General features: G+C 46.4%; 2 protein-coding genes across 2 annotated transcripts; one reads left to right on the forward strand and one right to left on the reverse strand.

The window, feature by feature from the left end:
- Positions 1–4,746: 4,746 nt before the first annotated feature.
- On the forward strand, positions 4,747–9,107 carry LOC127778916 (probable serine/threonine-protein kinase At1g54610). The gene is made up of 7 exons (XM_052305564.1): positions 4,747–5,267; positions 5,364–5,648; positions 5,739–6,056; positions 6,721–6,948; positions 7,450–7,550; positions 8,264–8,381; positions 8,505–9,107. Exons 1-7 carry the CDS (start codon positions 4,875–4,877, stop codon positions 8,784–8,786), a joined length of 1,725 nt encoding a protein of 574 aa, XP_052161524.1. The 5' UTR covers positions 4,747–4,874; the 3' UTR covers positions 8,787–9,107.
- A 126-nt stretch (positions 9,108–9,233) lies between these two features.
- On the reverse strand, positions 9,234–12,519 carry LOC127778918 (protein GAMETE EXPRESSED 1-like). Its single transcript, XM_052305567.1, has 7 exons — positions 11,945–12,519; positions 11,277–11,864; positions 10,705–10,831; positions 10,438–10,624; positions 9,912–10,068; positions 9,708–9,787; positions 9,234–9,531 (listed from the first exon to the last, which is right to left on the reverse strand). Exons 1-7 carry the CDS (start codon positions 12,517–12,519, stop codon positions 9,296–9,298), a joined length of 1,950 nt encoding a protein of 649 aa, XP_052161527.1. The 3' UTR covers positions 9,234–9,295.
- Positions 12,520–13,096: the final 577 nt, after the last annotated feature.

The following is a 13,096-nucleotide window of genomic DNA, read 5'->3' on the forward strand; positions in this document are numbered from 1 at the left end:
CAAGGAGAAGGCTAGAACAAGGCAGGCGGTGGCCGGAGCTGGGCAGGCAGCTGACGGCGGCCGGAGCTAGCCACGAAGCTGAGCAGAGCAGTAGCTCGGCGGGGAGCAGAGCAGAGCAGCAGCGCGCACCCTGGATCCCATGGAGCAGGAGGCGGTCAAGCTGTCGCCGCCGGGCCGCATCCGCAACCGCACGCCCTCCTCCCCCGACCTCCTCGTCCCGGGCGCCGACAGTGATGCCAAGAACATGTGCCGCTACTCCGCGCTGCCGAGTGCCCGCCCTGACACGCTCGCCGACCGCCACCACTGCTACCGCGGGATGCTACTCGTCATCCTCGCCCCGCTTGCCCTCATCTCCCTCGTGTTCCTCCTCATGCCGTGTTCGCCTGCCTAGTCCGCCGCCACCACCGCCGGCAGGAGGTGGGGCCCCGTCGATGCCAACAAGTGCGTCATCATATTCGACGCCGGGAGCTCCGGGAGCCGCATCCACGTCTTCCGATTTGACTCCAACCTGGATCTGCTCGCCTTGAGGAGGAAGGGGAAGGTGACCACCCTCTTTTCCCCTCTCTTTCAATCCTCTCCGGTGGCTCCCACGCGCGCGCGCTCCCGAGCAGGATGCGGCAGGCTTACGACGGCGCGGGCCAAGGCGACAGCGGCGGCCTGAAGGCAGCCTGGCGGCGTTGAGTGGATGGGGAGAAAAGGCCGGCGCAACGAGGAGGTTCTGGGGCCGCGCCGGGCAGAGGAGACAAAGGTGGAGGCGCTGGGTGGTCGCGGAGGCGGTGCCCGTGCGGGCCGGCTTGGCCGCACGCGGGCGCGGCGCTCGCAACGTGGTGGTGGCCCCAAGCAAGACGAAGACAGCAGGTGGTGGCGAAGCGGCAGTGGCACGCAGGTGGTGCTCGCACGGAAGATGTGGCCACGCACGGCGGCAGCGGCCGAGTGTGGCGACGGCTTGGTGCGGCGGAGGAGAGGGGAGAGAGGTAGCTGGCGGCGGTGGGGGAGTGGCCTGACGGGAGGGCCTTTTTTTCTGACGTGGTGCAAGGGTATTTGCGTCCGACCACGTCAAAAAACGGCCTCCCGTCCGCCACGTCAGCACGGCAAGTATCCTTTAGACGACGCGGTGTCCATCGGCAAATATCCACAATTATGGGATGTCTTCCCGCAAAACTTCACTTTCGCGGTGTCCCTGAACTAAAACCACACAATTGCGATGTCCTGTAGCAAAATTTGCCATAGATCTTTTATTTTACTGTATTATTGTTGTGGAAATGTATATGATAAACAGTGCATGGCTATGTGGCTCAAAATGTCAGTTTACTCCATGATGCATTGATGCAGGTTCAGTTCAGTCCACTCCATGGCACTTTGTCAGCAAGGTGCCACAGGATATACCCAGAGAGCTCAACTCACTCAGGCTTCGGCCTGGTTTAGTTATTAACTTTTTCTTCAAACTTTCAATTTTTTTATCACATCAAAAAATTTCTACACATATAAACTTTTAACTTTTTCGTCACATCGTTTCAATTTCAATCATACTTTCAATTTTATCATGAACTAAACACGCCATAAGAGTGACAGGGAAAGAGACGAGCAGATCCATCATTCATACGTGTCAGGACAATATTTAATACTGCTCATGATAATGCTGAATCATCATGCTCACTTGCTCCAGACCAGGATGAAACAATGGAATCATCATGCAGCATCATCGGAGTAAAATAAACTTCTCATTCACCTGAATCGCCTTACTGCTTACTAGTACAAAATGTGCGAATATGGATTATGGAGTAGTATATACTGTTTGCTTGCTGGCTGGTGAGACGTAACCAAAATTTGAATTTTACAACTCAATTTTTAGGTTTTTTTAACGTACTTTATTTTTCAATATCATATTTTAAATCGCTGAGAATATATATAATTTAATTTACAAATTATTTTTAGTTGCTTTATTTTTTAAGAGATGCTTCATTATTCCTTTTTTATAGATTATCAGCTGTGGAGCAAACGATGAGTGTCTGTAACTGAATATCTTTTTTACAGAGGAGGTAATACCGTAATAGCATGAGTACAGAACTACAGACAGGTAGAAGAAGAAGATGCAGAGTGAAGTTGTGGCTGTCCCCCGTCGTTAAGGGGTGGCTCCGTACTCCAATGCCCAACGCTACATCAGAGCAAGAAGCTGCTTAATTACAAATGCAGACATGTTCGTCTCTTCTAAGGCAACCAACCCCATTCTCTCTTCTTTTTTCTCCTCTTCTCCTCTTTGGGATTCACATCTTTTTTCTCCTCTTCTCCTCTTTGGGATTCACACACATGTTCAGAGTTTCAGAGATGAATGCTAGTACTATATCTTTTTGGTTTTGGCACAAGAGAAACCAACGCATGGTCCTTGCATGTTCTCCTCCTCGTCGTCTTCTCCTTGAACCCTTTGCTACTGATGGGTACAAGCCATTGACAGCATTTTTGTTGTCAAGTCAATTTTATGCACTTGTTTTGATTGCTTGTCTTAGAAAAATACTAACATATTTCGGACAATAGCTGAAAACACTCGATCTTGCGTGTCAAGTTGGATTTTTGTGCTGCTACATGCCTTTTGTTCTCGAGCCCTGCCATTAATCAATCTTCCAATCATGGTGACACAAAAGTATTTGAAAAATGAAATACAGTAGTACATAATATAAAAAGATGTGTATTCCAAGTTGCATTGTAAAGAAAAGAGATGAATTGATGATGCCCTTTTTGTTGAACTGGCTACAGCATTTGCTCTATGAACAGGTAGGATTAAGAACTTATAAGAAGGAAGAGATTTGTCTAACCACCCTGAAAGCATCATCCTAATTAAGTCCTTGTTTTGTGTTCCCTTCCTAATGAGATCACATAACCCCAAAGATTAGGCACACCCTGGCATGGCATCCATCTCCATGAGACAAAACCCCAAAGTATCTGCAACCTATAATTCCAGGGGCCCTTCTCTGTCCCCCAACTTCCATCTTTACTGTATTGTGAATTTGTGAGTATTTATACTCAGATACCGAGGGAAAAAAGAAGGAGAAGAAAGACCACCCCAATAGCCCCTACAAACACAAAATAAATGAGTAAATAAAACCTGCCCTCAATGCTCTTGCTTCTCATTTGGTTTATCCAACCAAAATTTAATCTTAGTGTTGATTTTTTTTATTGGCATATGTTGGCTTTTAAACGGCGAATAATATGAATATAAAAGTTTTACTAATAAAATATTTTATAAACTGCATTGAAAATTTACATTTATGTTTTATTGGCAGAAAACTTCTTGATGCCGTGAAAGCAACATATTAGTATTTATTATACTGTGAAATCTTCTCGATATCTTTGCTAGCAATAGATGTCACTCTCTAGTGCATGGCATCATATATCACCGTCCTTCACCTGATTAAATGCCACCATCTTCAGTCCACATGTATTTTCAATTTCATCACCAAAAGGTCCATCATTCATCATCCATGAAAACTCTCAGAGGTACAGATGAATTAGGTATGTTCATACCTACGCCCACGTACACACAAGACACAAACATGTGTCATATTCCCTATTTAATTTTAGAGGGAAAAAAGAGCAAACTCACACACGTCATTCGATTAGCAAGACATGTACTCTACAATCTTTGAAAAAAAATAGAGCATGAGAAAAGAAAAAGGGAGATACGAGAAGCACCGATGATGAAGCAGTAGAATAGTACACGTGTAAGATAAAAAAAAGAATAGTACACATGCAAATATAGTTTTAATTTAGATTTCAAGTCCATTAAAACAAAATATTAACAAGATTATCATGGTTGTCAATATAAATTGAACATTTTTATAAAATAAATTTAACCAATAAACTTAGGTTGTGTTCTACACTGTTATTCCAAATAGATATATTCTCGTTCTTTTTAAGCACACTAATCAAACGGCTAAATGATGCGTTTAATGTAAAAGTTTTTATATAGAAATCTATTTAAGAAAAGTCAAATAAATTTATTTCTCAAACTGGTAATAATTAATATTTAATTAATCATATAATGATAGCTTATTTCATTTCATGTGCCACTAAAATTTGCAGCCCAAACACACTTTATAATGAACCATTAGAGTAAGGGATCTAAGCAACAGAGCAAAATGAAGTCTTTTTTTTTTTTAGAAAATAAGTTCTTAGAGCATGAAGAAGATAATCTGCAGTGAAGTAGCTGACATGCATGGTATCCCGAGTGTGTTAAGGGATGCATTCATGAGTGTGTTACATGTGGTGTTTGTGTTGTGCATATGAAATGTGAATGTACTAGTAAGACACAGTGCGTCCTCCGTATAATTGAAAAAAAATAAAACAGATAAAAAAGCCCGGCACCTAAGGACATGAGTGGGTATCTGTCTTTTTTCGAGTGTTTTAAGAGTCGTATTTGTGAGCGTCACACATATATCCGTATTGTCCATGACCAGACACATGCGCGTCTTCCGTATAATGTGAAGGAAAATTAAAGATAAAACAGATATAAGAAGATAAAAGAGAAAGAACAAAAGCAAAGGACATACTGATATTGTTTGTGAGCCTGAGAGGCTGTACCTCATGTACAGGTAGCCGCAGACCCGTCGGAGTCAAAACCGTTCCGTTCCCCCCCCCACCCACCCCCCCCCCCCCCCCCCCCCCCCCCCCCCCCCCCCCCCCCCCGCGTTCCGTCCCCTTCACTCGCCAAAGGCGCAAACTTTACTACTTACCCCCACCCCCACCTCCACCTCCACCTCCATCTCCCCTCCGCCCGCGCCGCCGCCTCCGGATCGCGCCGCGCCCTCCTCCCTCCCTCCGCCGCCGCGCCGCCCCGCCCCGCCCAGACCTCATGCTGACGACCCGCCGCAGGTGACGCCATGGGTTGCGTGCACGGCCGCCCCTCCACCTCCAGCCCCGCTGCCGTCAACGCCTCACGTCGCCGCGACCACCCGCCTCCGCCTGCGGAGGCGCAGAAGCAGGGGGTGGATGCTTCTGCGGAGGCGGAGGCTGCTGCGGGCGAGAAGGGCGAGCAGCCGGCCGTCGCCGTCGCCGCGGCGGGGCCGCCGGTGAAGAGGGAGCGGCGCTCGCGGTCGTCGAGGTCGGCGCACGCGCACGCGCACGCCGAGGTGCGCATTGGGGGGAGCTTCGCGAACAAGGCGCGCGGCGAGCAGGTGGCCGCGGGCTGGCCCGCCTGGCTCTCCGCCGTCGCCGGCGACGCCATCGACGGCTGGACCCCTCGCCGCGCCGACTCCTTCGAGAAGATCGACAAGGTGCGCCTCCTCCCCTCCCCTCAAAAAATCTCCCCGCGATCCACCGCCGCGGGAGCTCGCTCATCTTCGGCTCTGACTCTCGTCTCGCCATTCTAGATCGGGCAAGGCACGTACAGCAACGTGTACAAGGCGCGGGACTCGGTGAGCGGCAAGATCGTGGCGCTAAAGAAGGTGCGCTTCGACAACCTGGAGCCCGAGAGCGTGCGCTTCATGGCCAGGGAGATCCTCATCCTCCGCCGCCTCGACCACCCCAATGTCATCAAGCTCGACGGCCTCGTCACCTCCCGCATGTCCTGCAGCCTCTACCTCGTCTTCGACTACATGGTCCACGACCTCGCCGGCCTCGCCGCCAGCCCCGAGATCAAGTTCACCCTGCCCCAGGTCGGTCAAGATCCCATTTCCGGCCGAATTATGCGAAATGTGGTGTCAATTGAGGCTGATTGAGACTTCGAGAGGTGTTTGTGGGCGCAGGTCAAGTGCTATGTGCACCAGCTGTTGTCGGGATTGGAGCACTGCCACGACCGGGGGGTGCTGCACCGCGACATCAAGGGGTCGAACCTGCTTTTGGACAACAATGGCGTGCTGAAGATCGGGGACTTTGGTCTCGCGTCGTTCTTCGACCCGAACCATAAGCAGCCGATGACGAGTAGGGTGGTGACGCTCTGGTACCGGCCACCAGAGTTGCTGTTGGGCGCGACAGATTATGGCGTAGGCGTGGACTTGTGGAGCGCGGGATGTATCCTTGCTGAATTGCTCGCAGGGAAACCTATCATGCCTGGGCGGACCGAGGTTAGCTACATAATGCTCTGTTATTGTTGTATAGTTATGCTTTAGACACCTTGTAGCACATATCTTTCAAAAATTCAGTTCAGCACCAACCAAAGTTTCACTATTAAACTAGGAATGGCAATGGATACTGTTCAAATGCCATCTTCTGTAGTACTTTTCAAATAGGAATTATTTTCAAAATGTTTTCTTTTGGTCATTGAGCTTATCATTTATCTGAATTGTCTATTTGGCACACTGAAGTATGGTACAAACATAAAATGTTTGTTACCCCTTATTGCTGCTCAGTGCAGCAGATAGTTGAGAGTTGAGACTATTCCATCCAATCGACCTTCTATCTTGTGTTCTTGTTCATATAGCTGTTTTCTTGATTTATGTAATTATGTAATTCAGAAACATCTACATATCAAGTGATACACTGACATCTCATCTGAAAAGAAAAGCCTTCTCACCTGCCTTCAAGTCAAATCTTGTTTCCACTTACCAGCTGCCACTTCTGTTGTTTCAGTTCTCAATGACTTGAACCCTTACCTTGCTCGTCAGGACATAAAGCCTGTCCTATAGCGCAACTGTGTTTAATGTTATGTACTTTTAGTCAAAACGTATATTAACATTTTCCTTCTCATGATATTCTGTTGTTTTAATTATGTTTTTTTTATCCTTTTAGGTGGAACAGCTGCATAAAATTTTTAAGTTGTGTGGTTCCCCCACAGAAGAATATTGGAAAAAATCAAAGTTGCCTCATGCAACTATATTCAAGCCCCAACAACCTTACAAAAGGCGAATAGCTGATACATTCAAAGATTTCCCACAATCAGCACTGCGACTTATTGAAACACTACTTGCAATCGACCCAGCTGATCGTTTAACAGCGACTTCTGCGTTAGAAAGTGAAGTAAGTTGTCCTAGTTTTTGCCATTCTGTTCCTATTTTATTGAAATGAGAAAATTGAGGTTCTGAACTTATGAATTCAAATTATACCTAAAATATTTCATGGCATCTCTCTGGCTTCTTTGTTTGGTAGGTACTGTTCAATCTTTCTGCAAGTAACACTAGTTCAATTGTCTTTAGTGCCTGGGATAGTGAGATGGAACTGAGCAGTATCAAGAATAATAAACTGCATTGTCTTTCGTATAGTTTGCCATTAAGGCCGTTGTGATGCTAGAAAAATTAAGAGTTTAAGACTTCATTGGCAACCACAACAATGTTCAGAATTTCATCTTTAAGGTTCAAATAGGGTCATAAGCTCATAACTCAAATTTAATTTAGAGATCACCATGGGATTTTGACGTTATCTTTGCATATGTATGAACAGAATCCAATTTTAGCTATTCTTGGTAGCAATCTCTTTGATGTAAATGCTTTAATAATAACATGTTTTTCACCATAAACACAGTTCTTTAAAACGGAACCGCATGCATGTGATCCATCAAGTTTACCCCAATACCCCCCAAGCAAAGAGATGGATGCAAAACGAAGAGACGAAGAAGCCAGACGGTTTGTCTCCCTACTACCCTGCCTTTCCATTCCTTTAGAAAGTTGTGTTGTTTCAGAATATTTGCTTTTGCATCGTCTTTCTGAGTTCTCTGTAATTTCATCTAAGTTCAAGCGATTTTGTTGATTTAAAAGAGCATGTAGCATGCAAACTGATACAACATAGACAGGTAAATGATCTTGCAATAAAAGGACCAGATCATCAGGTTGAATTAGGACTAGAGTCTTGAAATCTAGTTGAAATAGGTATATTGTCATCTTCTCCGGTATGCATAGGTGAGCAATGGAACAGAGGACATTACTGCTCACTTTGATGACAGGAATTCAATCAAGCATAACGTGACAAAATTGCATTCAGCATAGTGGACTATAAAGAAGAAAATGTATTTGTTGACTGAAAAGTAACTTCAGTGCACTGCAAGGCCATATAGTGATTTGTACCAAAAGACAAAAGTCTTGGTTGTTGTGCCAAGATTCCTGGATTTCTGGGAACTTGTTGAGTACTATATTTCTTGGACATCATCATGAGTCAAGCAACAAGTTGTTCCCCTTTCCGTTGCATTTTCAATATTTCTCTCTTCAAATATTCCCCTAATTGTAAAATATCTTTATTTCATAAACCTGACTTCTTGACCTTCAGCCAGTTTATTGGCTGATGTGAATGAGCTTTTGCACCCTATAAAATGCTCATTCGCTTATCATTTGATGATCAACAGTTTAAGAGCTGCTGGTGGTAGAGCTAATGGGGAAGGAGCTAGGAAGACAAGGACAAGGGAAAGACCTAGGGCTGTTCCAGCACCGGAAGCAAATGCTGAGCTTCAAGCAAATATTGATGTATGTGCTTTTTTTTGGCTGATTTCAGTTGCTCATTTGTTCATTTGCATGATCCGCCACAATCAGAAACATACTCCTAGAACAATGTTAAGCTCACAGCTCACTCGATCGTACAACTTGCAGAAAAGAAGACTAATAACACATGCAAATGCGAAGAGCAAGAGTGAAAAGTTCCCTCCGCCACATCAGGATGGCGCACTTGGATATCCTTTGGGTTGTTCAAATCATATGGAACCTGCATTTGAGCCGCCAGATCCATCTTCATTCAGCACTGTGTTCCCCTACGAGAAAGGCTCTGTGCCTACTTGGTCTGGACCATTGGCCGATCCTTCTTCAGGCAACCAGAAGCGAAAACACAAGTCTGGCCGCTCTTCAAAACAACCGGCTACCGCCCGTGCTCGATGATCTATTATATGATGTCAAGTGCATAAGAAGTCTTCAATACTAAAAAGGAAAAAAAATACTGGCAGCGGTTCTTGCAAAGTGAGACAATTTAATTGCAAATCAAGGCAAGCAACGATGAATTTTTTTCTCTTAGATCCATGAATTCATTCCATGTAAGGATTCTTTTTTCGAACAGCAGTGTATAGGCCGGAGAGGGAGCTCAATTAGTCAAAATTCTGTACATTAGGTTCTCTTTTCCATTCTTACAAGCAGGCAAGCAGCTATATGTCATGTTAGATTTATGATTCAGTAATGGAACTTTCAGATCTACTTAGCATGTCACTGCAAACTCTCTTACTTTCAAATATAGCTTATGTACAACCAATCCAATACCATTTCATCTGATGTGGTTATCTTCAGAGAAGCTGGAAAAGAAAAATATACTAAAAAAAAGGTTTCACTATAATTCATTTCTTGAGCACAATGTCTGACAGAACTGCTTTTATATGCTCTCACTGCTTGTGTGCTGTTCACCGCGGCCTGATGCGTGGCCGGAGGTTGTACCTCCTCGAGATGGACGTGGTGACTGAATTTTCGCCGAATTCTTCCGGCAAAATGCTGCCATTTCCGCAGATTTCTCTCGGCAACGCGAAATCTGGGTCGATTTCGCTGTCCACTTCGTCCTGCAGCTGCTCGTCGAAGAACCATGAGCAGTCACCAATGCTGCTGCAATCACTCCCAGTACTCCATGGATTCATCTGGTCTCCTGGGTAGAGAGAGAATTTGGTCAAATTCTGTACTGAGACGTCGGGTTAAATGGTAGTTGATAGCTAAGGACATTGGACACAAGTTGATAGGTTTTGGACTTTGTCACAACTGTACTGGCACAATGGCTTAACTATGGCTATTAATTGCCTTGTCTGAATGTGTACAGGTGCTCACCGCCACTGCCATTGCCTTCAATCGCCCGGACTTTCTCCATCAATGTCTGCAGCAATTGATGGTTCAGTACTTCGTAATCCCTACAGCAAAAGAAAGAAAGATCCAATCAGATTCATCGCCATAATGTTCTTCTGCTGCTACCTGTATGATAAAGATTTACTGTTTGATGATAATCTACAGTGAGAGAGAGAGAGAGAACCCTACTTGTATGTGAAAATTGAGTGCAAGATCTGAGCTGCTGCGGCGGCGAGGAACACCGATCTGATTAACAGCACTTTGGACATGATCAAGAACTGCTTACTGAAGTCGTCGGCTCCGAGCTTGATGACGACGGTCTCCAGCACGAGCGTGATGCAGAGTCCTAGCAAGAAACAGACGAACATGTTCATCAGAATAAAAGAAGTCAGCAACGCTTCTGTCTTTCTGAATGTTCTCAGTGCAGCGTGACGCAGGGTCCTAACAAGAAACAGATGAAGATGTTCAGAAAAAAAAAATCAGCAACGTTTCAGTCTTTCTGAATGCTCTCAGTGTAGCATGATGCAGAGTCCTAGCAAGCAACAGATGAACATGTTCAGAAAAAAAGTGTTTCTATCTTTCTGAATGTTCTCAGTTTAGCGTGATGCAAAAGCCTAACATGAAACAGATGAACATGTTCAGAAAAAAAAATTCAGAAAAGTTTCTGCCTTTCTGAATGTTGGCAGTGTTTGTGTTGAAGTCTGAAGAATCTGACCGAAGTAGAGGTGGCCTCTAATGGTGAAGGTCTGCTTGGCGCTGGTGAGCAAGTAGACGAGGAATGTGATGCAGCAGTAGAAGAAGAAGGCCTTGATGAAACGGGACTCCACAAGAACAGCGTTGTGGAGGACGTAGAGCTTGTCCAGCGCCGCGAAGATGCTCGCCTGCTTAGCTCTGAACTCTTCCTGCATACACAATAAGCAAATCAAAGCTTGCGTAAGAAACGCCATGAAAAAAGTTTGTGAGATTGATGATAAAAGAAAACCTGAGCTTCCAGTATAGATTCTGAATTTTTCATCAGGTCATCGTGAGCGTGCCGGATCTGTTCTTGCCGAGACAGAAGCTCCTCCTGCTGTTGCTGCCCGAATTGCGCCAGCTTCTGAATGGTTTCCCTGCAATTTTGCCGGTGTCTAGATCATCCATTACTTGTTCATCTTCATATCATAGGCCCTATTCTTTTTCTGGATTTTGGATTTTCATTTGCACGCTTCCCAATCTACTAACCAACGTGTTTTGTAAAAAAAAATCTATATAAAACTTTCTTGAAATACTTTTGTACAAAAACTTTTCAACTTAATAGGAGTTAATTCATTCATTTGTACCCTCAAATAGCTATCACAAAAAAGCTGAGGCTTATTTTAAATTTAAATTTTGATTTTAGAATCAGTTTCAGAGGTTGTCAAGCTCTCCTCTCAAAATAGTTCAAGAAGATCAATAAAAAGAAATCTACCTAAACTATTCTTAAAAATCAAACTTTGAAATTCAAAATTTACTTTGGACAATTGGACTGTCATTTTCAGACAAAAGAATGCAAGTTTGTGCTGTAATTATTATCACCTGCTCTCCTGAAGAGCTTGTGCCTGAAAACTGTAGAGATGATTGAGCCCTTCCATCGCTTTTGCCTGTCCATCCAACAACAGCATCTGATTCTCCAGCGATCTCCCGGCGGCGGCGCCGATGTCGTCGGCGGCGCTCTGCAAGTCCACCATCCTCGCCGCCATGGCGTCGCCGACGGCCCTGACCTCCCTCTCGATGCCCATGGCCTTGTGTCTCAGCCTCCCCATCTCCTCGCCGATGCTCCTGTACGACGCCTCCACCTGCGCCATCCCGGCGGCGAGCTCCTCCCTCATCGCCGCCTGCCCTCCCCGCAGCTCGGCCTGCGCGGCGGCGATCTCCTTCGACCGCTCGAAGATCGCCGCCGACCGATCAAGAACGTCGCCGATCCGGGCCCGGACGTCCTCGGACGCCGTGGCGAGGTGCTCCGTCTGCGACATGATCGACGACAGCGATCGCCGGAGATGGTCGGACTCCCGCATGATCTTCTCCGACCTCTCCTCGATCGCCTCCAGCTTCTCGCGCGCCGACCTCGCCGACCTTGTCAGGTCGTTCACGAGCCTCTCCGTGCTCCGCTTGAACGCCTCGGCCCTGCAAGCCATTGGAGATGACAAGAGAGATGAAGTTGGCCGGAGTCGGAGAAGACGACGACGACGAGCGAGCGAGCTTACTGCAGTTGGTGGCAGAGGGTGTTCGTCTCGAGGAAGAAGGCGAGGAAGACCTTGGACTCGGAGTCGGAGAGGCGCTCGCGGCAGTGCACCATGTCGGCGTGGCCGTGGCCGTGGGCCGCCGCGGCGTCGCACGGCGGCAGCGGCGGCCGGCCGGAGTCCTCCTGGAAGCAGCCGCTGAGGCGCCACGCGAGCCTCGCCTGCAGCTCCTTGTCGGCCATGATGTCGCCGCAGCTCGCGAACAGGCTCCGGTACGCCTCGCTCCAGCAGGTGGTGCCGGCCGGGCGCCCATTGCCGGCGGCGATCCTGCGCCGCGCGTTCTCCATCAGCTTATCACCTCTCGCGTCGCCGCCGCCGTCGATGGAGAAGTCGGCCACCGGAACGCCGCCGTCTAGCGGCGGCGGCGGCGGCGCCGCCATTGATGGCTTCTTGGATGACGAAGAGAACATGCTCCATGAGAGAGCATTTGTTGCAGAGCACAGTGATGATATCATCACCAAGATCACAACAAAAACAAAGCCTCTGATTCTTCTCATCCTGAAATTCCCAGTCTGCATTCTGAAGAAAATTTTTCGCATTCATCAAATCATGATGAACTCGAGTGTTGCAAGAAAGAGAATTCGGTAGTGTTTTTTTGGTAATTAAGATTTAACACTTTCCCTGATTGAGTTGAGCAGATCTTAGGAAGTTGTAAAGTCTATGGATCAATCACTAACATGCATGGAGAAAACTATTAATTCCATCTCATTTTACACGCTGAATTTGAAGCCCGCAAAGCTGTCCATGATCAAATAGAATCGCAAATGTTACACCCAATTACAACCTAGAAGCCAAAGAATATCTAAGGGTGAAAAACAAATTTCACAACGCGTGGGGGAGCTTAAGATTCTGAGAAGCAGCTGGTTGGTAGCCAGCTTCTAAGAATCTGGAAAAGCTAGGTTTCCTAGCTTCTAGCTTCTAGTTCATTTTCTGGATTCTACAACTACAGCTTCTCAGAATTTATACCAAAAGCTGAACTGTTTGGGGGAGCTTCTGATTCTCGGAGAAGCTGCAGCAGCTAGAAGCTCCACAAACAGGGCCTTAAAAGCTAGTTGGGCTTGGGCCATGCATGCATGTGCCCTTTCAGTTTGCAAATTCCACAGCTACTATTTGCAG

This window comes from Oryza glaberrima, chromosome 7, assembly GCF_000147395.1.
Source record: "Oryza glaberrima chromosome 7, OglaRS2, whole genome shotgun sequence".
NCBI classification, from domain to species: domain Eukaryota; kingdom Viridiplantae; phylum Streptophyta; class Magnoliopsida; order Poales; family Poaceae; genus Oryza; species Oryza glaberrima.

Excerpts from the sequence above, each read along its gene's own strand:
- LOC127778916 (XM_052305564.1), top strand. The coding sequence starts at position 4,875 with ATGGGTTGCGTGCACGGCCGCCCCTCCACCTCCAGCCCCGCTGCCGTC. Across the intron at positions 5,268-5,363 it reads CCTTCGAGAAGATCGACAAG|ATCGGGCAAGGCACGTACAG; the intron begins GTGCGCCTCCTC and ends TCGCCATTCTAG. Across the intron at positions 7,551-8,263 it reads AGAGACGAAGAAGCCAGACG|TTTAAGAGCTGCTGGTGGTA; the intron begins GTTTGTCTCCCT and ends GATGATCAACAG.
- LOC127778918 (XM_052305567.1), bottom strand. The coding sequence starts at position 12,519 with ATGCGAAAAATTTTCTTCAGAATGCAGACTGGGAATTTCAGGATGAGA. Across the intron at positions 10,069-10,437 it reads TAGAGGCCACCTCTACTTCG|GACTCTGCATCACGCTCGTG; the intron begins GTCAGATTCTTC and ends GTTTCTTGCTAG. Across the intron at positions 9,788-9,911 it reads CACTCAATTTTCACATACAA|GGATTACGAAGTACTGAACC; the intron begins GTAGGGTTCTCT and ends CTTTTGCTGTAG.